Source organism: Taudactylus pleione, unplaced genomic scaffold (genome assembly GCF_031769625.1).
Source record: "Taudactylus pleione unplaced genomic scaffold, aTauple2 ptg000046l, whole genome shotgun sequence".
NCBI classification, from domain to species: domain Eukaryota; kingdom Metazoa; phylum Chordata; class Amphibia; order Anura; family Myobatrachidae; genus Taudactylus; species Taudactylus pleione.
Window position 1 is genome coordinate 12,110,846 of NW_028284448.1, and position 25,753 is coordinate 12,136,598.

The 25,753-nt window shown below is 44.6% G+C and overlaps 1 protein-coding gene across 1 annotated transcript in view; it reads left to right on the forward strand.

Moving 5' to 3' along the window:
* Window positions 1–878: 878 nt before the first annotated feature.
* Window positions 879–25,753, forward strand: part of SLC16A10 (solute carrier family 16 member 10) — a 146,729-nt gene continuing 121,854 nt past the window's right edge. The window contains exon 1 of the mRNA XM_088460416.1: window positions 879–1,636. Coding sequence (XP_088316542.1) covers window positions 1,252–1,636 — 385 coding nt within the window. The 5' untranslated portion in view covers window positions 879–1,251. The remainder of the gene's footprint in view (window positions 1,637–25,753) is intronic.

Below are 25,753 nucleotides of genomic sequence, written 5' to 3' on the forward strand. Positions count from 1 at the left end.
CGTACGTATTCTGCGGGTAAACACAAACACGGACAAGAGTAAAGTTTCTTGCATTGTGTTGAAAAAAAACAAACAATTAAGCTAATTGATACATTGATTGGCATGATACGATTGAGGGAGGTAGGCAGAATAAAGGAGCAGGTAGTCGACATCTGACAAGGCCACTTCCTGTTTATACTTGTGCGTGCGTTCCTTTCAAGCCATTTCGGGGATGTACGCTCGCTATTTCGTACGCTCGTTAGTTAGAGGAGGGGTCGTCAGAGATTAGGGAGGAATTTTAGATGCGAACGAAAATACGAGCGAGACATTGAATTTAAATATTTTTGTACGTACGCCTAACGTACGTGCGCTCGCTTGCGAGTGGGTCTGAATGAGGGCCCTAGTCTGTTTGATCTCTTATCAGTCTCATTTGTCACACCAGGAAGCTAGGATCAATATGTATAGATTGTAAGCTTGCAAGCAGGGCCCTCTTACCTCTATGTCTGTCTGTTATTACCCTGTTTTGTTCTATCAATGTTTCCAATTGTAAAGCGCAACGGAATATGCTGCGCTATATAAGAAACTGTTAATAAATAAAATAAAAATAAATATGTAATCCATATGATCTGACTAGCACTCTGCAGAGCTTTGTTTTGTGAAGCCTAATGTATATGATAAGACTTTCACCTCGGTGGGCGGACCTATAACCCTTCTACAATAGTGTATACGATACAGACGAACAACAGCTGCTTCTCTCTGCCACATACTACTAATATAAGCTTCCCTCCCGGCCGGCGGCGCCCCGTGGTGGAGGAGGGCGGGGAGTCCCCGGGACACCCCTCCGCAGACAGGCACGCCTCTTCCAGAGGTTAGCCTTAAAAAAAACATGGGACCTCGAAGTCAACAGGCACACGGCGTGTCCGAGGTGACAGAGGCACAGGACACGGGAGGGGGCAGGAGCAGCGCAGGTAGAGGAGATAGGAAGAAGGAGATAGAAACTTCACTCCATGGATGAATCATGCTAGTAGGAGTGTGAGTGTGCCCCCAGCAGCCGGCGTCATATAACACAAGCTGCAAGTTTTATTATTACACCAGAGATCTCACATGAAAGAAGCACTATAGTCAGCAACGTGGTGATATAAGTGACTGCAACTTCTAGCGCTCTCTTGATCCTGTTGCATGTAGTCAGCCTCCTGCTCTGGCCGCTGCCTTATCTCCTTTGGCTGTCTGTGGCACTGCTGTGCTGCATGTAATAGTGTCACTAGTGCAGAGATGACAGACGACAGGACGCAGAGTAAGGAATCGCTGTCTACCAATGTCCCAGCAGAAGAAGAGCCGGCAGGGGAAGACCGTGCTACAGCTGCGGCAGAGGAGAGGGCACCTCTGACCGCGGAAGAGAAGAAAGAGAATGGGGGGGAGTGGAACTCAGTGCCGGGAGATGAGGAGGAGAAGAAGGTCGCTGCTGGAGGAGCAGAGGACCCGGACACCGGTACAGAGTTTGTACACCCAGAAGGAGGCTGGGGATGGCTGGTGATGCTCTCAGCCATGTGGTGCAATGGGTCGGTGTTTGGCATCCAGAACGCATGCGGGGTCATCTTCACGTCCCTGATCAAGGAGTTCGGGTCCGACGATGATCCTCAGCTCATTTTTAAAACAGGTGATTAAGGCTAAAGAGTGTCCACGCATGGCACACTATACAGTGCTTTGCCTGAGTAATTGAGTGTGAGGGGGATACTGTAACTTAAGGTAGGTACACACGGTACGATGTAGGTAACGATCCAATCTCGTTAATGATTTCCCTTGTACTCTTGAACACTCCCGGACAAACGATATGGTGCATACACATGGAACGATTGCACAAACGATCAAACAATATAGATGGGTCGTTAGTGATTTTAAAGGTGCGTACACACTGGGCGATATTACTGAGCAATCGCACGATTACGACATCGTAATCGTGCAATCGCTCAGTAATCGTGCACAAATCGTGCACTAAAATGTAGGAAACGACCAGCGATGCACGCACCCGCTGGTCGTTTCCGACATTGTCCATCGCCTGAACATGCAGGCCAATCTGCCGATAACGACAGATTGCCCATGTTCAGGAATGATGGAGTGTGCCTCCACTGAATGACTGATCGTTCAGTGTAGGCACTGCAGGGGATCAGGAACGACGGTATGATTACAATGTCGTAATCGTACTGTCTTTCCTGATCGCACAGTGTGTACGCACCTTTAATTGTTAACGATATATCGTTTGGCAGCAAATATCCTCATGATGTATCTTCTGGCACAAAATGGTGGAGGGGAGTGGTCCATGAAATCGTTCACCGTGCGTACACACGGAATGATGTGCGTCAAATCGTTAAAGATAGGTTGAGATCTTTCTACATGTTGAAGAGATCAACGACCAGCGGGTGTGCGCATCGGCATCGTTATCGTGCCTACACACAGCACTTTTTAAACGATTTGCCATTCCAATCGGTCGAAAATGGCAATATCATTTAAAAACTCGTACTTTAACATTCACTTTATTAACCAACTTTTGCTCTTACTTTGGGGGAGATCTATGAAGCCTTGGGAGCCCAATTATCATTGATCGCTTTTGCAATGCGATCAGGGCATGCCAGTAACGCCCCTGATTGCATTGCAAAACGCGATCTCTTCAGCCGCATGTATCATCCGGGACATGCAGGGACACGGGCTCTCACTGCGATGTCTCCGGAGAGCGGCCGGCCACTACAGGTGAGGGGGGGTGCGCATGCTCAGTCCCGTGGACTGCACATGCACATCCACCATAGCCAGTGAGGGTTCCGGCAGATCCCTCAGCCGGCTAATAGTGCGCCGTGTAGCTGTCTACAGCGGTTAACGTCACCTTCAGATGGCGTTAGCTGCGGGTGCCAATAGCTAGAATGCATCGCATTCCAGGTATTGGTAAATTTGACAGCATCGCTTCCCCCATAGAAACCTATGGGGGAGGAGGCTCCGAGCGGTAATGGAGGGATCACAGCAGGTATCGGAGATACCTGCTGTGGTCCCTCCTTAATACATCCGGGGGATACTTAGTATTTGAGGTAAACCCCCGAAAATGGGTGTTTTCGGGGCTTTTACGTCAAATACATTTTGATAAATGGGCCCCTTGGAGAGAGAGATAAAGTACCAACCAATCAGCTTCTGTTATTTTACAGGGAGTGTTTGAAAAAATGACAGGAGCTCATTGGTTGGTACTTTATATCTTTCCAAGGTTTGATACAGCTTCCCCTTTGTAATAAATCTGTTCAATAAAGTTGTCATGTACTACTGTGTTATGTTATTATTGTTTTCTTATGTTGGCACAGTATTTCTTAAATGTGACAAATTCCTGTGACAGCATCACTTTAATCATAAATATTGATGGATACAAATACATAATATACACATACTGTTACCATTCTTATTTAATCAGTGCATTATCATAACGGGAGAGCTTGTTATAACACAACAAAACTGTATTAATGCTGACTACCTGGTATATACCTATATTTTTTTAATGTGTCATTTGAACATACCGCTCACTATCTATCTATTTAATATTGCAGAATATTACACAGCCTTGCTTCTGAACTTTGTAGGTGTTTCAGCTGAAACAAAATATGGCCCTAGTTAGAATGGTTTTATTTTTAGAACTTGTGTATATGTGAGCAGTGTGCCTGGCAGGATATGTGCAGATATTAACCTTTGCTAACACTGTCTAAGCAGCAGAAATTGTAAGTGCACAGCAGGCTAGATTGAGTAACTCCCTCATGAGATACAAACATATACTGTACTGTGTAGATAACTTAACGCTTGTTCTGAATCTTCCTGTTCCTTAGTTGCGAATTGAGCTGCTGGCTTCTCTGCAGGCCTCTGAGGCAGCCATGTGTTTAGCTTATTACAGCCATAAATACGGCCAGAACAAATGGCCTGTGAGCCAAAATAGAACAGCGGGAAATGTGGATTACATTTCTCCTAGTTGTAAAGTTAAGGCGGTGAACTGTGACACAAGAGCAGTTCTGTGCACAGGTTATGTAGCTGACAAGCCACATAAAAATGCAGATTGTCATGTTGAAAAATACTTGCACATGCTACATATATGATGTCATGAATAAAGCATGTCATGTTGTCTCTGTACAAACTCTGGAAAATTATTTAATTTAGACTTGAGCTCCTTTCAAACAGTCTGTGCAATTAATTTGCCATTATATTGTGTTTAGAACACTTGATGGAAGTAAATATTTCTACAATTCCTTTACATATTTATGTTCAATAACCCTCAATAAATCAGTCCATGATTCACTGTTTAGCATATGTAAATTGTCATAGAAGGCTGGTATATCAGACTAGGATTATAAACCAGAGGGGATTTCGGGGTCTATTCAGCAATGATTTTTTTTACATAAAAAATACGGAAACTATCATTTCTGCATTTTTTTATGTAAATCCTCAATTCAGCAATGGGTTAATGGAGAAGATAACACAATTATCTTTTCCATTAATTCCCATATCACAGACTACCGCACTCTACAGTGCTCTAACGCTTTTTGCTATTCAGAAAAGCAAAAAGTGCTAAATTACTCGATAAATCCTTACTTAATATAACTCCATCTCAGAATGGTATTATATGAAGAAAATACTTAAATTACCCGAAAACTGCAGGGACAGAGGGAAATTTTCCCATGTCCCTGCAGGATTGTGTAACTATGCCCAGTCTCCGTCCCTGCTTTGCAGAGACTCCGGGCAAGTAAGTCACTCTAGATTTATGTGCAATTATATCTAAAACGTAAATATACATTGTTATTATAAAAACACATAAATATACATGTATACAGGCTAATATAAAGCCTGTGTACATATGTCAATTAGTTTGGACAAGCTGTATTTGAACTTACCCCTCCGCGGTCACCTCAAAGCAGGGACGGAGACTTTTCGGAAGCACACGACTGAGCATGTGCAGAAGCTGAAACAGAAGGTATTGTTTTCGGAAACCGATCACAATGCCTTCTGTTACATCGCAGGGACAGTGTGTTATCGCAACCACTGTCACTGCAAAAAATATTGCTGAATAGCGGCCATAGATTTCAATAATTGAATAAAAATCGTGACGATGTTGCCCGATAATATTCTGAACAACATCGTCGCTGTTGCTGAATAGACCCCTTCATGTTTAAACTGTCTGTTTTGCAGATCAGTAACAAGTGGCCACAACTTTGCAGGCTGCAAACAAGTATATTTTGTAGAGGACTGAATTTAGAGCCTCCATTCATCCAGGCTCTAGAAAAAAATGTTCCATAAGAATATGACATCATCCTCTAAATAAAATAAACCACATGCACCATATGCAGCAACTTAAAGCTGAAATGGAATTACTTATTTAGATATTTATACAGGTTTATTTGAGTTCACTGTGTTATTATATTTTAAACAGATTGATCTTACTGCATGATGTAAAAGTATGTACTGAATAGAAGGCAAAGGGGACATGGTTGCCGTTTAGCTCTCTTGCTAGGAGTCGTAGATCTACTGGTTTTATTTTTTAAAAACATTTTAAAGCTCTCCTTTATTCCCTATTCTTTTTTTTTCTATTATTCTGAACCATTCCATGCTACCTGTAGTAAGGGTAATGCTGTCCAAATATGTTATCTGTTAATGGTATTTTCCTTTATAGGAAGTGCAGTAAAGACAGGAAAAAAATAATCTGCTTGGTGAACAAAAAAAGAAAAGAAAAAAAAAATGTCAGGCACCTAAACACTTTTTGTATCCACAACTGCTTCTTGTTCATAGGAAAATAAATAACTCGGAGGCTCTACTTGATTATAAATATTGTTGCACTCGGTAATCTATCACTTGTTTAGGGGCCTATTTATTAATAGTCACCGCAGAAAGTGGTATCTTCTCACAGTGATACAAGTATAGATACCACTGGTATTTATCAATATTTTTTCTTATCAGGACCCTCGGCAGAATCTTTCCTATCTGCGTTCTCCTTTTCCCAGCTGCCAGTGAAAGGATAACCTGTAATGTGCATGCGCTGTAGATTTCTGTGTATACGTATTGCTAATTAACTAGATGGGGACCAGAGAGGCTTCGCTGGTTACTTTTGCTGGCTATGGGCAAGGTAGAAGTAACACCATCTTATGATGGCGGTACATACTGGTGAAAAGTAAGGTTTGTCAACCGTTGATAGAGATTAACCACAATTACCATAAAGTCTTATCTGGACTGCAGTAAAGTGTACAAAGTAGGATAAGGCTGGAGAAATCTCTGATTTCTCCGGCATCAACTCTTTCATAAATAGGGAGAAGCAGTGATGGAGCCTTTCATTGTTGTTTACACCAGCAAAATGTTCACTACTTGATAAATAGATCCCATAAGCTGCCCATATGTAAAATAATTTGGTTGATTTAAACCAGTGGTGCACAACATGTGGCCATTAAGGACTGTTATGTTTATGGGTGGCAGAAGAGATATAAGGAAACCAGGGATAGAAAAACTGCTTCAATATTACATCTGTCCCACATTGTGGCTGACGTCCTCACCTTCAAATCAGCACCAAGATCAGGCATTTGTCAGTTAGGTGAATATGGCATCGTATTACAATGGAAATGCCCACTGGGCCTGATTCAGCACGGATCGCTATTGCGATAGCGTACGCAGATGGCCGATTGTTACGTACTGCGCATGCACCGCATTGCACGTGTGTGCAGTGGCTGCATTACGATCGCACTGTGATCACGCAGACCACAGAAAAACCAATGCAGAGTGAGTGACATGTAGTCAGTGTTTGGGGGTGGTGATGGGGGAATTGTCAGTGAAATGCAGAGGTGTATCTGTCCGTTTGAACGCCGTTGCATGGGCGTGCATAAATTGGCCATTGCGATGGCATACGCAGCTTGACTACTCACTGCGTGCAACGAGGTTAGCAATTTCTGAGTAACGTCAGACCTGTTGTAATTGTGCATGAGGGGCCGATGTTACTCGATGTTCCCGATGTATAGGCAGGACTGCAAGGTATTATGGATGTGAGATAGCGGCAGTGGGCGTCTCGATGCTGTACATGTTTTCTAGACTGTCCCTGCACAAGCGTAGAGCTTAGTCTCACGATAAGAGACCAAGAGCCTGATTCAAATTTGGACGCTTCTGCGTCTGCTCTTGCGTTTGTTGCCGGAGTCGTGGCTGCGATAATATGGAAATGCTAGTATCAACCTACCTGTAGTGTAGTAGTCTGCATCTGTATGAGCAAGCCCTGGAACACCCACTTTCAGTGTCTCTGCCTGCTGTAACTCCTCTGGTGATTCTTGACAAGTCACCAACATCTGCACCAGGTGCCGTCTCCGCCTAAACATGGCCTCTGTGGCAGCAGCTCTGGGTCTGAGAACGTATCTGCTTTCACTGACACACCCGCAACACTCCCATAATGCCCATGAGATGGATATTTTTTTGCATCCTCTCAGGCCACCACCAAGGAATGCCCATCACTGTGCTGCCCCAAATCTGATACCGTCTGTCCCTATCGTAACAGCTTCTTTGCGCGTACACTCTATGTAACGCATGCTACAGGTGGCAGAGGGAAGAATGTGTTGTTACAGGGTGGGTGGGAGAAATGTTCTACAACAGGGGGGAGTGGGAAAAATGTGCTGCTCTAGGGAGGATAGGGAATAATGTGCTGTCTTAGGGAGGAGAGGGAATAATGTGCTGCCTTAGGGAGGAGAGGGAATAATGTGCTGCCTTAGGGAGGAGAGGGAATAATGTGCTGCCTTAGGGGGGAGAGGGAGTAATGTTCTGCTACAGGGGGGAGAGGGAATAATGTGCTGCCTTAGAGAGGAGAGGGAATAATGTTCTGCTACAGGGAAGAGAGGGAATAATGTGCTGCCTTAGGGAGGAGAGGGAATAATGTGCTGCCTTAGGGAGGAGAGGGAATAATGTTCTGCTACAGGGGGATAGGGAATAATGTGCTGCCTTAGGGAGGAGAGGGAATAATGTTCTGCTACAGGGAGGAGATGGAATAATGTGCTGCCTTAGGGAGGAGAGGGAATAATGTGCTGCCTTAGGGAGGAGAGGGAATAATGTGCTGCCTTAGGGAGGAGAGGGAATAATGTGCTGCCGTAGGGAGGAGAGGGAATAATGTCCTGCTACAGGGGGGAGAGGGAATAATGTGCTGCCTTAGGGAGGAGAGGGAATAATGTGCTGCCTTAGGGAGGAGAGGGAATAATGTGCTGCCTTAGGGGGGAGAGGGAATAATGTTCTGCTAGGGGGGAGAGGGAATAATGTGCTGCCTTAGGGAGGAGAGGGAATAATGTTCTGCTACAGGGGGAGAGGGAATAATGTGCTGTCATAGGGGGAGAGGGAATAATGTTCTGCTGCAGGGAAGAGAGGGAATAATGTGCTGCCTTAGGGAGGAGAGGGAATAATGTGTTGCCTTAGGGAGGAGAGGGAATAATGTTCTGCTACAGGGGGGAGAGAAAATAATGTGCTGCCTTAGGGAGGAGAGGGAATAATGTTCTGCTCCAGGGAGGAGAGGGAATAATGTGCTGCCTTAGGGAGGAGAGGGAATAATGTGCTGTCATAGGGGGAGAGGGAATAATGGTCTGCTACAGGGAAGAGAGGGAATAATGTGCTGCCTTAGGGAGGAGAGGGAATAATGTGTTGCCTTAGGGAGGAGAGGGAATAATGTTCTGCTACAGGGGGGAGAGAAAATAATGTGCTGCCTTAGGGAGGAGAGGGAATAATGTTCTGCTACAGGGAGGAGAGGGAATAATGTGCTGCCTTAGGGAGGAGAGGGAATAATGTTCTGCTACAGGGAGAAGAGGGAATAATGTGCTGCCTTAGGGAGGAGAGGGAATAATGTGCTGCCTTAGGGAGGAGAGGGAATAATGTGCTGCCTTAGGGAGGAGAGGGAATAATGTTCTGCTACAGGGGGGAGAGGGAATAATGTGCTGCCTTAGGGGGGAGAGGGAATAATGTTCTGCTGCAGGGGGGAGAGGGAATAGTGTGCTGCCTTAGTGAGGAGAGGGAATAATGTTCTGCTACAGGGGGAGAGGGAATAATGTGCTGTCATAGGGGGAGAGGGAATAATGTTCTGCTACAGGGGGGAGAGAAAATAATGTGCTGCCTTAGGGAGGAGAGGGAATAATGTTCTGCTCCAGGGAGGAGAGGGAATAATGTGCTGCCTTAGGGAGGAGAGGGAATAATGTGCTGTCATAGGGGGAGAGGGAATAATGGTCTGCTACAGGGAAGAGAGGGAATAATGTGCTGCCTTAGGGAGGAGAGGGAATAATGTGTTGCCTTAGGGAGGAGAGGGAATAATGTTCTGCTACAGGGGGGAGAGAAAATAATGTGCTGCCTTAGGGAGGAGAGGGAATAATGTTCTGCTACAGGGAGGAGAGGGAATAATGTGCTGCCTTTGGGAGGAGAGGGAATAATGTTCTGCTACAGGGAGAAGAGGGAATAATGTGCTGCCTTAGGGAGGAGAGGGAATAATGTGCTGCCTTAGGAAGGAGAGGGAATAATGTTCTGCTACAGGGGGGAGAGGGAATAATGTGCTGCCTTAGGGGGGAGAGGGAATAATGTTCTGCTGCAGGGGGGAGAGGGAATAGTGTGCTGCCTTAGTGAGGAGAGGGAATAATGTTCTGCTACAGGGGGAGAGGGAATAATGTGCTGTCATAGGGGGAGAGGGAATAATGTTCTGCTGCAGGGAAGAGAGGGAATAATGTGCTGCCTTAGGGAGGAGAGGGAATAATGTGTTGCCTTAGGGAGGAGAGGGAATAATGTTCTGCTACAGGGGGGAGAGAAAATAATGTGCTGCCTTAGGGAGGAGAGGGAATAATGTTCTGCTCCAGGGAGGAGAGGGAATAATGTGCTGCCTTAGGGAGGAGAGGGAATAATGTGCTGTCATAGGGGGAGAGGGAATAATGGTCTGCTACAGGGAAGAGAGGGAATAATGTGCTGCCTTAGGGAGGAGAGGGAATAATGTGTTGCCTTAGGGAGGAGAGGGAATAATGTTCTGCTACAGGGGGGAGAGAAAATAATGTGCTGCCTTAGGGAGGAGAGGGAATAATGTTCTGCTACAGGGAGGAGAGGGAATAATGTGCTGCCTTAGGGAGGAGAGGGAATAATGTTCTGCTACAGGGAGAAGAGGGAATAATGTGCTGCCTTAGGGAGGAGAGGGAATAATGTGCTGCCTTAGGGAGGAGAGGGAATAATGTGCTGCCTTAGGGAGGAGAGGGAATAATGTTCTGCTACAGGGGGGAGAGGGAATAATGTGCTGCCTTAGGGGGGAGAGGGAATAATGTTCTGCTGCAGGGGGGAGAGGGAATAGTGTGCTGCCTTAGGGTGGAGAGGGAATAATGTTCTGCTACAGTGAGGAGAGTGAATAATGTGCTGCCTTAGTGAGGAGAGGGAATAATGTTCTGCTACAGGGGGAGAGGGAATAATGTGCTGCCTTAGGGGGGAGAGGGAATAATGTTCTGCTACAGGGGGAGAGGGAATAATGTGCTGCCTTAGGGGGAAGAGGGATTAATGTTCTGCTACAGGGGGGAGAGGGAAAAATGTGCTGCCTTAGGGGGGAGAGGGAATAATGTTCTACTACAGGGAAGAGAGGGAATAATGTGCTGCCTTAGGGCGGAGAGGGAATAATGTTCTGCTACAGGGGGGAGAGAAAATAATGTGCTGCCTTAGGGAGGAAGGGAATAATGTTCTGCTACAGGGAGGAGAGGGAATAATGTGCTGCCTTAGGGAGGAGAGGGAATAATGTGCTGCCTTAGGGAGGAGAGGGAATAATGTGCTGCCTTAGGGAGGAGAGGGAATAATGTTCTGCAACAGGGGGAGAGGGAATAATGTGCTACTTCAAGGGGGAGAGGGAATAATGTTCTGCTACAGGGAGGAGAGGGAATAACGTTCTGCTACAGGGGGGAGAGGGAATAATGTGCTGCTTCAGGGGGGAGAGGGAATAATGTGCTGCCTTAGGGAGGAGAGGGAATAATGTGCTGCCTTAGGGAGGAGAGGGAATAATGTTCTGCTACAGGGGGGAGAGAAAATAATGTGCTGCCTTAGGGAGGAGAGGGAATAATGTTCTGCTACAGGAAGGAGAAGGAAGAATGTTCTATAGGTAGGAGATGGAAGAACGTGCTGCTACAGTGTGGAGAGGTAAGAATGTGCTGCTACAGGGGGGAAGGGAATAATGTACTGCTACAGGGAAGAATGGTCTTCTACAAGGAGAATATGGAAGAATGTTCTACAGGGAGGAGAGGGAAGAATGTGATGCTATAGGAAGTAGATGGAATAATTTGCTGCTACTGATAGGAGAGGAAATGATGTGCTGCTACAGAGAGGAGAGTGAATAATTTTCTTCTACAGGGAGGAGAGGGAAGAATGTTCTGCTTCAAGGAGGAGAGGAAAGAATGTTCTACAGGAAAGAGAGGGAAGAATGTTCTTCTACAGGGAGGAGAGGGAAGAATGTGCTGTTACAGGGGGGAAGGGAATAATGTGCTGCTACAGACAGGCTAGAGAAGAATGTTCTTCTACAGGGAGGAGAGGGGAGAATGTTCTTCTACAGGAAGGAGAGGGAAGAATGTGATACTATAGGAAGTAGATGGAATAATCTGCTGCTACTGATAGGAGAGGAAAGGATGTGCTGCTACAGAGAGGAGAAGGAAGAAATATTGGTCTACAGGGAGGAGAGGGAAGAATGTTCTGCTTCAAGGAAGAGAGGGAAGGATGTTCTGCTTCAAGGAAGAGAGGGAAGAATGTTCTTCTACAGAAAAGAGAGGGAAGAATATGCTGCTAATGGGAGGAGAGGGAAGAATGTGCTGCTAATGGGAGGAGAGTGAAGAATATGCTGCTAATAGGAGGAGAGGGAAGAATGTTCTGCTAGAGGGAGAGGGAAGAATGTGCTGCTATAGGGGGGGGAGAATGTTCTGCTACAGGGAGGAGACGGAAGAATGTTCTACTACTCCATATGCACCCCATAGTATATGCCCATATGCTGCTCACCATAGGTGTATTAACGCCTGGGGAGCCTATGTGAAACAGGCTCACCCCTCCATACAGCAGCCCCCCTCCATACCACATGCTTGTTTTAATTTTTTGGGTGATATTTTCATAAGATGGTACATGCACAGAAGATCGCAAAAGCTCTGCTATAGTGCCAGAGTCTATAGATCTTTTGCATCAACTTTCCGAATATGGGTGTGTTAAATTATATTGTCAGTCAATACATGGTCGACAAGCATTAGGTTGACATGGTCAAAAGGTTGACTGACAAATGGCCGACAGTGCAGAAGCTTGACAGCGTTAACAGGTTGACAGCTCAAATGGTTGACACAAAAAGAGTTCACATTTTTTCTGTAATGTAACCATAATCCTAAACCCCCCCCTAGTGCCTAATCCTAACCCTCCCCATGGCGCTTAATCCTTATACTCCCCTATTGCCTAAACCTATCCCTAACCCTAGCCTACCCCCTAGTGCGTAACCATAACTATCCTCTCCGGCAGCCTAACCCTCCCCCTTAAGCTTAATCCAAACACCCCCCCTAGTGCCTAAACCTATACCTAATCCTAGCCCACCCTCTAGTGCAGGGGTGGCCAACCAGTTAGAGGCAAAGAGATACAAAATATCTGTAGTCAAGCTAAAAAGCCGATAGCATGCGCGCGCAGAAGGCACAAGGCCACACCTTTCGTATGACATTTGCAGGAGCATGACCTTGTGTCACACCATTGTTTTTAGTCACCCTGAGGGCGAGCGCAGCACATTGAAAATACTGTATTTGTGCCCGTTATGCAGTGCCCCCTAAAGTAGTGCCCCTTAAGCAGCGCCCCTTATAGTTTTGCCCCTTACGCAGTGCTTCCTGTATTTGTGCCCCTGATGTAGTGCCCCCTGTATTTGTGCCCCTTATGCAGTGCCTCCTGTATTTTGCCCCTTATGCAGTGCCGCCTGTATTTTTGTCCCTTATGCAGTGTGCCCTGTAGTTTTGCCCCATATGCAATGCCGCTTAAAGTAGTGCCCCTTAAGCAGTGCCCCCAGCCCAGCACTTACCTGACCACACTGGCTTTGGCTCTGGCTCCCGCTGCCTCTGACTGGATCTAACTAGATCCAGTAGGTGCACAGGGTAGGCTCCTCACATCGCGGGTGACGTCACCCGTGCACTACATCATTGGGAAAGCTGGCCGCTGAATCGATCAGAGGCTTCTTTAGTCTCTGACGGCTTCAGAGGCCAGCGTTCACCATTCCAGTGTGGGGAGCTGCATCACAAAACCTTAAGAGCCGCATGCGGATCGAGAGCCGCTGGTTGTCCATCCCTGCCCTGGTGCCTAACCCTAACCGTCCTCTCTGGCAGCCTCACCCTGAACCCTCCCCCAAGTGCCTAACCCTGGCCCTAACCCCTAACCTTAACCTTAAAAATGTTTAAAAACATGTCAACCATTTGTGTATCGACCATTTGTGTGTCAAAATGTGTGTCAACCATTTGAACATGTCGACCTTTTAACCCTGTCGATCTTCTACACAGTCCACCATTTGTCAGTCGACCTTTTGTCTCTATCGACCTTTTGACCCTGTTGACCTACAGTATTGCCTGTTGACCATCTGGTGTTGACCTATTGACAGTCAATCTTTTGACTGTTTATCTTTCATCCGGATACCTCTGAATATATCACCTCGAAAAAGGCCAACGGCAGAAGGTATAGGGCATGGGAGTGCTGGTCAGCACACGGTGGGGTATATTCTGCTAGGTGCAGAAAGGTGTGCGGCACAGGATTTTCTTTGACCTGGGGGTCCATGTGCACCGCACACTCTACGTCATTGGCGCTCATCGATTTGATTGTCCCATATCTGATCACTCAGTTTTAGGGCTTAATGGAAATTTCTGTGTATTGGCAGCTTTAATGCTTATAATCTTGGAAAAAGTATATTTAATGAAGTATCAATAAGGCCACAGATGATTACTTAAGGTGGTGTCATACAAGCTAAAAAACTCCATTGATTTGATAGTAAAGTAAACTCAATGTTTAGTCTCTGCTTTCACCTGCCCAATAAATGTAGATTCTCTGGTGCTCCTTGTTCTTGTCACACATGTTGGCATTTTGTAGCTCTTGTTAATACTAGTTTAAGTACCAATGTTGTCCTCTTACTGCTAAAACCTGATTTCAAGTAAACTGCATCCCAAAACCATGAAGTGGAAACAGCCGCAAATGAAGCACATAGGGCATGGAATGCATTAAGTATTTCTTTACAGTAGGAGTGTTGTTCTCTACACTGTACCTGCAAACTGAGACATCACATAGGTGGTTCATATTATATAGTTTGTTATAAAAATGCGTCCTAGTACTTTACATGAACAGTGAAAATAATCAAGTTGTTTATTTTTATTATGCTTATTATAAAGACCACTTTACTTTTGGACCTACTGTACCTGTATTATTAAAAAAAAATTATAAACTATGTAAAGCCAACAAAAACATTTACTATATTTACTGCGACAATATAAAATATCTTACTTAAGGATATAAGAGACACTGCAGCCCAGATATGGGATCCTGGGATTGCGGGAATGTGAGTATTGGCATCTTTCCCATCTGATGTCATTATTTAAAATAAAATGTACAAATCTTACAGCGTGAACAAGGATTTTATAGACATCTGCCTTTAACCCAAATAATGACGGTTGAGAATATAACTGCTGAATTACAGTAGTCGCTTTTGTCTTAAGAGTATATTGTAACATGTCATTACTTATCTGTAATTCATTTGTTGTCGTTTTATTATTATTTTTATTTATATACCACTAACATATGCAGTACTGTATGGAAAATGTTGAGTCATTCATATCAGTCTCTTAAGCCGCATACGCACTAGACGATTTTTATGAACGATATGGATGATAATGATATCGTTCAACCCGCCGGAAGCTAATGATGTCTTGTGTCGTCCGTACATGCAGGCCAATCTGTCTATATTGTCAAGAATTGCCTGTTCAGAGATGTGGCAGGATGACTTCACTGAAAGATATCTTTAAAGTGATCTTTCAGTGTGTACACCCGATATCGTTTGTCCTGCACTACAGAAAGTTCAAGGGAAATCTTTCACCAATATCGTTTATACAGCACATCGTCCCATGTGTATGCAGCTTAACACAGCTGTTCTTATAATCTAATATCTCTTTCACAGGCACAGAACCACACACAACTGGGCCAATTTAGTTATAATAAGATAGTTAACTGTTACCCTACTAGTATGTTTTTGGGCCATGGGAGTAAACTAATAAGGACAAAATGCAATCTACAATGAAAACACTGTGGTCAGATACAAACACAGGGCCTGATTCAGATCCACACACAGTGCCGATATTTACACATTTGAGCAATTGTTAGCCATTGCCCATGTGTGAAAGCCAAGCACGCGCAACGATTGTTTAGCAATCACGCATGCACAGAGGATTCAAAGTGAGTGTCAGGTAGTTAGCGATTAGGAGAGGTATCGGGGGGGAGGTTAGAAAAAGGGTGGCATTTCTGATTGTTTAAATACTATTTTCAGGGCCTGCATAAATTAGCCACTCCATCCTAGCTGGCAGCCTGAGAGTCCTATGTGTGTATGCAGACACGTGTGTCTCCAGCAACCTCTGACTTACTCAGAAGGCTGATAGCCAACTGATCTGCATCCGATGGTCCCGGTTTTGTGCTTGAGAGGCGGATGTCAGATGCTTTCAGTGAGCGTCTCTTAGCCCTGGATGGCAGGTTGGGTTATTGGCATATTTTAGCAATTGCGTTATGTGAGATATTGCAACTTCAATGGCATTTGCATACGGATCTGAATCAGCCCACAGTCTTTTGAGGCAGCATTGTGCTTACTGTAAGCTCGGAGGGGGATGACCAGCAGTACTGACATCAAATAAGATTAGTCCTCACGCAAATTATTTCGGTGAGCTAGAGAGTGTATCAACTATTAGCTATTATGGTCATAAGGGTTAGTACGGGATGCCAGCGCTCAGGATCTTGGCGATCAGAATACTTACGCCGACATCTCAACAGAGTTAGGATACTTGTCGGTCAATAGCCTAACCTTCCCCCACACCATACCCTAAGCCTCCCTCCCCAGTGCATGAACCTAACCTCCCCCCTAGTGCCTAAACCTAAACTCCCCCTCCCCGCACCCTAAACCTAACCCTCCCCCCCAGCATATTCCCTTGTGCCTTACAATTTGGAGCAAAACAGTAATAAAATGAGACTGGATAATTACAGACAAAGATGTCCCTGTTCAATAACTTACAGTGTATCTGGAATCAAGTTATTAAATTGCCAACAGGAGGCAAATGTAGAGTTAAGTGTCCGTCCATTTGTGGAGTTTATCTTTCGCGAATGCAAACCGCACATGCTTTGAAAATGCACTCACACAAGTATGGGCAATCCAGAGGCATACACATTTCCATTGCAGCTACTCTTATGTTTGTAGAGGCAAAGATCAGTGAGGAAGTGACCACGCAGACCTGGGCATAAGCGTATATACGCCTGTCTGAGGTGTAACTTTTGCACCTAGTATACGGCAGGTGCAAGTGCACTCTGATGCTTACTGTTAGGAAACCAGGCACATGCCTTGATGACGTTGTATATGGGCGAGTATATGTTGTGTGTCTTTTACATCCGACTCTGCATCAGGCTCATCGAATTTTGTTAGAATTCATTATATTTAACTAAGCTTAACATACTATCCCTTTTATCCAGGACACTCATGAATTACACAGGTTCTGTGGCTCATTACTAGCAGGTGAAATGCAGGCTTGAAGTCAGCCAGCCAGAGAACCTGTGCTATTCATGAGTGTCCCGGTTTAAAGGGATAGCATGGTAAGCCTATATTTAACTGACTTTCTCGATGAGATAAATATTAAATGCATTGAACATAGAACGACATTACTTATAACACAGAAATGTTACGTCATAGTCTCAGAGCACTTATTTGCTCATTGTTTCTGAGACAAAGATATTTTACAAATTATGTTCTGGTTCGGCCATATTGTTCCGTCAGTCACTTTCTTTGGGTCATGTCACAACCACATATCAGAGACGCCAGCCAAGAAATACCTGTTCATAATTAACATCATTGAGGCAATGTATTTATTATTTATTACCAGATATTTATATAGCGCACAAATATTCCGCAGTGCTTTACAGAGAATAGTTGGCCATTCACATCAATCCCTGCCCCAGTGGAGCTTACAATCTATCACATGCTCACACACACACACTAGGGTTAATTTTATGTTTTTTTTTGGAGCCAATTAACCTACCAGTATATTTTTGGAGTGTGGGAGGAAACCGGAGTACCAGGAGGAAACCCACGCAAGCACAGGGAGAATATACAAACTCCACACAGTTAGGGCTGTGGTGGGAATCGAACCCACGACCTCAGTGCTGTGAGGCGGTAACGCTAACCATTATACCGTCTGTGCTGCCTCTTAGAAATGGACCTCTTGGAATTTTATTTACACTTTCATTTCTTATGATTGTTAATGGGTTAAGAAAGTGTTTCTTAGTCCCTTCCCTCTAAATGTGATTGCAGTCCTTCACTCCACTGGTCTTTCTACAATGTGGAATTTCTTGCAGCTGTTTTAGTCCCATGTAATATGAACAGCTGCAAAAGACTAATTCTTCACATGGAAAACATTTTTATTTCTTTATGCAAGTGTGGTGAATTGAAGATGTTTCTTATCATACAGCTTACAGTTATATCTATCCTATGGTGATGCAATTCATTGCTGGATTTAAAGGTGCAGCCTGGACCAATTTGAGAATGGTTGGGAGTTTTGACATTAGTGCTGGTCCATTTCAGGGTAAAATATTTGAAAGTTTAGATAAAAAGAGGGACTTTGTATACTCATGTTATGTTTCATCACAATGAACACCTAAAAATGACCAGTACCCTTTTTTATCTAAAACTCCAGTTAAGATATTTCTGATTAGTACTAGTCACCTGAAAAGGTGTATGTTCTAATATTGTGTAATGCAGCTTTTTAATTTCTCTAAAATGTAAACTATGGTTTTTTAGCTTTTTTTAATAAATGGAGTTGATTGTAGCATGTATGAAGAATATTGCCTGAATTGTAATAGTATTCTCCATAGTGATTATAGGTGAGGGAAATATTTCTAGATATGTACCTTGTTGTTATTTTAGTCCAGAAATTATACATGTTTTGCCAATGGAATTTGTATATGTGTTCCCAGTTCTACACTACACCAGGGTTCTCTTCCTCATTGGTGGCTAGTGGGTAGTATATAACTATCTCCCTGTTTCTGCATTTCTCAGCTATACATAATGTACTACAGGTTGAGTCTCCCATTTCCAAATATTCCGAAATACGTAATATTCCGAAATACGGAATATTTGTAGCATGACTGAGAAAGTGAAACCTTTGATTTTTGATGGTTTAATGTATACGAACTTTGTTTAAAGCACAAAATGATTTCAAATATAGTATAAAATAACCTTCATGCTGTGTGTATAAGGTGTAGATGAAACATAAATGAATTTAATTTATGTACACAAACTTTTTTTGATGCACAATATTATTAAAAATATTGTATAAAATGACCTGCAGGCTGTGTGTATAAGGTGTATATAAAACATAAAAGCATTCTGTGTTTAGATTTGGGTCCCATTCCCAAGATATTTCATTATAGTATGCACATATTCCAAACAACGGAATATTCCGATATCCAAAATACCCCTGGTCCCAAGCATTTTGGGTATGGGAGACTCAACCTGTACCTCGTCTGTTTAACTTGCTTGAGCCACTTGGCGAGACCAGCTCTCTTTCTATGAATTTGATATTTAGAATGTCTTTTGTCAGCAACCTAACTCTGCAACGAAATTAGTATATCTAATCTCATGAATGGCTAATGCTGGTGGATGTACATAAAGATGTGACCTGGAAAAGTATCCAGCGATGCCCATGCAAAAGGAAAAATAAAACTTTTTGCTGCCCGATGAATCAAGTGATCTTGCCTTCACCTTAAGGGCCCTATTTACTACAATCCTCATTTAGAATGCAGATTGTAGTGTGATATTTCTGACTGAATTCGCATTGCAAATTTAGGAAATATTACAGGGATCTATTAAAAATCCCTTGCAGGGACAGAGCTTGTGATAAAGCTCAATCCCTGTGAATCCCTTCCACAGTCTTATCACTGTATTTTTCGGAAAAAATACAGTGACAAGGTTCCGTGCATGCGCCGACCGGCCGCTGCTACATCCCCCTCATGATTGCGACCCCCCTCTGGTCATCGCTGTTCCGGTGATGTTCTCCCTCCGGGGCTCCGGTCAGGTGGTCTCCCATCCCGCACTGTGACCCGGTCAAATGTTCTATGCAGCAGCTGACCAGGGTCACAGTGCAGGAGTCGGGAGACATCACTGGAGCAGTGATCACCCTGGAATCAGGTGTTAGGTTTTTTCTTGCAGTGATCAGCTTGTGGTCTGTTTAGACCACACAGCTGATCACTGGGACCGGCTCTCGGCTCTGCTCTGCCTGTTAGAGCAGAGAAGGAGTCGAGGAACCAGGGGTGACCCTGGATAATGCCATCTCCAGGTGGCGTTATTATCACAGGGCTTCCCCCGGTATTTTTCACATTTTATTTTTAGTAAATCTGGGCAGATCACATTTCCCATTACAATTATGAGAAATGTGATCTGCTTGCTAAAAATATGTGATAATTAGGGTTTGGAGTAGAATTTAAGAATTCTACTCCAATTGCCCTTTAGTAAATGTATGTGAAACTAAAATAATGTGAAACGGGTGTGAGAAAACACCCGCTTTCACTTTATTTTAGTAAAAATAATGTTAATAATAGAGGCCCTCATTCAGAGCCACTCGCTAGCGGCAGTACGCTCGTTCCGAGCGATGTTCGCACATCTGCGCATGCGTACGGTTTTTAGTACGCATGCGCGAACCAGTCAGTGCGGCCGAAAATCGTTGGTACGCAATATAGCGAGGGCCTGCTATTTTGAGTGACAGAATGAGGCATATGTGGGTGGTAACAGGGGAAGGTGCTTGAAAACGGGGAGTGGAGATCCGAACGCAGGCGTGCTTAAAGGTCAAAACGGGCGTTTTAAGGGAGTGCATAATTAATACAGCAGCGTCATTGACCACGTCACTTGGTTTTTTTTAACTCAGAACTGCTCGCAAAATAGCGGTTGAAAACACCAACCACAAGAATAGCGAGCAGTTTGTACGATGTACTCGATTAATCTAATAAATAGCGGACATGACGTATGGTGCGTGCGGCCAGGGGGCGTTTTTATCAAAAAAACGAGCGTATGTTTTGCTCGCTCGTTCAGACTTAGAGGTGGGAACAGACTGCAATTTGCGAACGGATCATTTGAATAGCCACCCCTTGTTTTTGAACGAACGACCACAAATAGCAAACGGCTCTGAATCAGGCCCAGAGTCCTTTATATCTATGGGGACAGCAATAAGTGTCGATTCCTAGGTTAGCGTTGACCTTTGTTAACTAAAACAAAGCAATGAAAGAACCTTTTCTTCGCAAAATAGCTGTTTTTTTTCAAGACTTTAGTCTCTTCACTACATAATAAATATATACAGCTAAGTATCATCATACAAGCTCCAGTCACAGATTATAAATTCCGCGAAGATTCTGAGAAGCGCCTGTTCTTTTACAAAACTGGATTTGTGCCCCAACTTTGCTCAACTCTCCCCAGATACATGCAAAAACATTATTTTATAAAGGCTAGTAATAAACTGTAACTCATAAAGTAAACTAAATATGTTTTGTCTCTGGTACACTGTGTGTTGGTTAGGTTATAGGATGTGTGTACCTAGAAACGGCGCAACGCAATGTACCGCTATATCTCATGCGCCGTAAACACTACAGGTCCAATGTACAATTGCGCGATATGGCGTTACATGCAGCAAGGCATCAGTCATTGCATCAGCACAGCAGATGGGACAATATGATGAACGACCGCCATGCACGCGCCACAATAGTGCGTACACAATATATGATCCGCACGATATATCTTATAGTGTGTACCCGGCTTTACTTTGTACATAGTTTTGGGTGGTTATGGTATGTTAAGTTGACAATTATCATGCCGACGTGCATCAGATCGACATGAGAATGTCAACATGGACAAAATGTCAACAGTGACCATGTCGACCTAACGTCCCTGGTGGCCCAGCAGTCACTTACCTGGTTCTGACCGCTGCTGTGTCTCCAGCATCTTCTTCTGGTTCCCGGCGGTCATGTGAGCGTCAGTTCCTGTGGAATGACCTCTTGCACCGAAGTTTCAGTAAATTTACCTGCCCTATCCCTAACCCTCCCTCTAGTTCCAACCCCCCCATAGCCTAACCCTAACTCTCCACTCTCCCAATGGCACCTAGCCCTAACTCTTCTCTCTCCCAATGGCACCTAGCCCTAACTCTCCCCTCTCCTGATGGTGCCTAGCCCTAACTCTCCCCTCTCCTGATGGAGCCTAGCCCTAACTCTCCCCTCTCCTGATGGCGCCTAGCCCTAACTCTCCCCTCTCCTGATGGCGCCTAGCCCTAACTCTCCCCTCTCCTGATGGCGCCTAGCCCTAACTCTCCCCTCTCCTGATGGCGCCTAGCCCTAACTCTCCCCTCTCCTGATGGCGCCTAGCCCTAACTCTCCCCTCTCCTGATGGCGCCTAGCCCTAACTCTCCCCTCTCCTGATGGCGCCTAGCCCTAACTCTCCCCTCTCCTGATGGCGCCTAGCCCTAACTCTCCCCTCTCCTGATGGCGCCTAGCCCTAACTCTCGGGATTCTGAGAATTATGACATTTCACATGATGACATTTCAGATTTCAACATTGTGAACATGTTGACATTCTGAGGATGTTGACATAGTGCATGTTTACATATTGATCCATATTGACATTATGAATGTGGACATGATCATGAGCACATGGCTGTTTGTCTGCTAGTATTACAACATGTGAAAACACTGCATAATTAACTGCTAATATGCTCTATAGTGCATGTTGCATTCTGTAAAAGGAATTTACAGATGCGAATGGGGATATAGAAAAACGTTTACGTGCATGAAGAAAGGCTTTTAACATCAGAGTATCTGAAATGTGTTATAGGGGCCTATTCATTAACCGATGAATGGCCCTGTAACCATGCGGAAACGCTAGTTTCCACATATTTAGGTTACCGCGCTATTCATCATCAGGGATCCCAAAAGCACTCCCTAATATTCAGCAAACTCTTCCCGAGAACAAGCACCATCTTCATACGGTGTTTCTTCTCGGATCCCTATGAGAAGGAGTCCCGGGGATGCGAAGAGGATTTCGAGCTGATCCCTCCGCCGCCTCCTCACTACCTCCCTGGAGGCAGTGCGCATGCCTGGCCCGAGGTCACGCATGCATAGCCGGGACGACGGGGAGGAGGTAAGTAACACGGCTAATTCTGTAGCTGAGATATTAACCAAGAGGACAGCTGCTTTTCAGAGCAGTTGTCCCCGCAGCAGAGCAATGATGAATTGCTTCGGTGTCACGGTTCCCTTGCAGCAAGTTCAATACTTCATCATGAATAGGCCCCATAGTGAGTTACTGCAGTTCCTCCAATAGTGGTAAGTCAGTGTTTCCAGCCATATGCACAAATCATAGATTATTCAAGTAAGCAATGCTGCAGTACTTTCTTCTAGTGGTATGGAGTCATGAGCCATTTCTTATCTTTGCTCAGAAGTATGAATCTTGGATCTGCTGAGTCTTTTCACTCATGTAAGAAGAATACTGATGTTGCTGCAAATGGTTGGATACTTTTTTCATCTACATATGTAAAGTGGAGCCAAACTCTTCTTATATTGAACTGTTGTAGCAGCGTTTGTGCAGTAGTATCTTGCCTTTGTTCTCAGAATATATAAATTATATAGACATTTTCTTAGTATTTGTTCACAGTACACCAGGGCCGTAGCTAGGGTAGTGCGGCCGGTGCCATCACACAGGGCACCACAGGTCAGGGGGTGCTGTTTGGGCCTGTCAAATTTCTGTTTATTATCATTCTTGCTTGTAGCTTCCTCTTATTTCATCCCCAGCATCTCCTGGCCTCTACTATCTCTTCCCTGGCCCTTCCCCATGGAAGGGTGTATTATGTCCCTTTGAAAAATGAGGGGGGCGCCAATGCTCTTTCTGGCACAGGGCACCAAAAAGTCTAGTTACGGCTCTGCAGTACACTATAATATTTCTGTGGAAGTTCCACCTCTCTGGTCACTGAGTTGCAATCAGTAAGTATACTGCCTTGTGCAATGTAAGAAACTGTTTAATTAATATGACTGCACTTACTAGAGGGTCTAGTGGGGGCCACAACCAAGGGTGGACCAGGCAGTTTGTAAGTCTGCGTGTGAGATCTAAAGATTAGGGAGATCTATTTATGAGATCTATTCATGAAGCTCTATTTCTGGGAAAAAAAACAGCTGTTTTCAACCAAATATAGGGTTTTCTTATATTTATGAAAGGCTATCACTGATAGTGGGTATGTTTGCATGGAAAAGCTAGCTATTGCCTTTTTAAAGACAGTGGTAGTACTTACTTACGATCACTGTCATCATCTCAGGGTGGCGACAGTGAGGAGAGCTAAAATAAGAAAATGCTCTTTTACTAAATAAAAGGAAACCACTCTTATCAGTTCATATTGATTTCCAAACCAAGAGTTAATTGAGTTAATAAATACAATTATTATTATACTAATTATTCCTGTGGCCCCCACTATCCTTGCACTGCCATGTTCCTCTCACCAACAGATTGGAGATAGGACCTAATTACTGTACCACTGTCATGCGGTAAGCCCAGTGTTCCAGAGACAGCATTCTGTTTGCTTCCTCAAGTACTGATCCACAGTAACTACCCCCCCAAGTGCCTAACCCTAATCCCCCCTCTAAGTACCTAAACTTAACCCCCCCTTCCCCACTGCCTAAGCCTCTAAACCTAAGCCCTCCGGGTGGGTGCCTAACCCTAACCTCCCCCCGGGGGTGCCTAATCCTAACCCCCCCTTCCCCTAGCCTAAACCTAACCCTCCCGGGGGGGGTGCCTAACCCTAAGTCCCCTCGGGAGCCCTAAACTTAACCCCCCCCTGCGGCTGTCCACGCCCGGCTTACCTTCATTCGGTCTGCCGGGCTATGGTCTTCCGGCGTATGGTTAATGACAGGCGTCATTAATACCACGCCGGGATTAGAGAGTCTGGAAGTCGGCGGTCGGCATTTAGACCGTCGGCTTCCAGACTACATCCCATTCAACAATAGTCACCAAAGTACTCTTGACATATAACAATCCATATAGCTATCATTTCACGAGAATATATTTTTTCTTTGCTATTATTACGGTAACACCAAGACAGCAAAACCTGGTGTCTATGTGAAGGCATAAAAGTACTGCCAGGTTTGGACCGGTCCATGCATGCGCATAGTGAAATTACAGTGAAGAGTGAGGAGAGGAGCTACAGCCCATCAGGGAGTGTTCAGAAGATACCTCTGCAGCTGTACTTTTCCCAGCTGGAGAGTGTGTTAGCTAACTAAACAGTGATGGCTTTCACTAACAGAGACAAACTGTGAATGCTGGTTATCTGAACACAGGATATCTATGTTATATTTTTCTTAAATAGGGATAAGTTTAAATTTTGCCTTAAATGTGAAAACAGATGTTTCCTGTTGTTTTACGAGCAGAATTCACTTGATAAATAGGACCCTTAGGGGTCTATTCATGTACATTTCAGAATGCCTATTTTCACTATATATCGATGCAAAATATAGTAGTTATAAGAAGTAATTCACGTATACTTACCTTTCCGGAGAAGTAATCTGAAAAGCCGGTCCCTCCTCGATTATTTGGTGAAGTGCAGTACTCCATCATATTGTGAACTATGTAAGCAGGATGCCTCTGTGCATATGCCAGGCAGTACCACCGGTGGGGCACTGGGCAGAGCGGTGGCTGGGTGGGGGCAGAGCGAGCCGGCAGCGGGCAGTAAGCAGAGTGAGGTGCGCGGGGGGGGGTTTAGGATTAGGCTAGGAGAAGGGGGGTTAGGGTCAGGCACCCCCGGGGGGGAGGTTAGGGTTAGTCACCCCCCTGGGAGGGTTAGGTTTAGGGAGCGGGGAGGGGGGTTAGGTTTAGACACCCCTCAGGGGAGGTTAGGGTTAGGCACTAGGGGGGAGGTTAGGGTTAGGCACCCCTAAGGGAGGGTTAGGGGGGGTTAGGATACTTACCAGGCGCCATCGGGATCTTCATCTGCCAGACTTATGGCTTCGGTATTTTGGGCTTAGGTCCGGCGGCATGTCTTACCGATTCCAAAAAAGCCTAATAGTGGTAGTGATATCCTCCTACATCAGGAGACAGTGTGTTAATGTCTAGCTAATATTCACAGTCGCTAAGTGACTGGCTTGGCTAATTAGCACCAGTTGGAGTTGTTTGTGATAACTAGTTGGTGAAATGCCCGCTTACCTAAAAACAGCATCTGGGCAGTTCGGGACCATGGAAAAGTTTATTAACAAGGAACAGCACCACCAGTTGTTAATGTAATGCTATGAGTTATACAAGTATATCCACAATGGGCGGCAATGTATCATGAAACTGGATATTATCTGCATAATTTGGCAATCATATTCAATGTGTCTTCTGTGTAGGAGGGGCCTCGTATGGTATGAACTTTTAAACAAATGTATCAAAATGCCCAACTGTTCTGAAATTTAAGGTTGGTTAAGATTAATTATTAAGTTATGTACACAGGGGTATGACTTTACTGTTGTT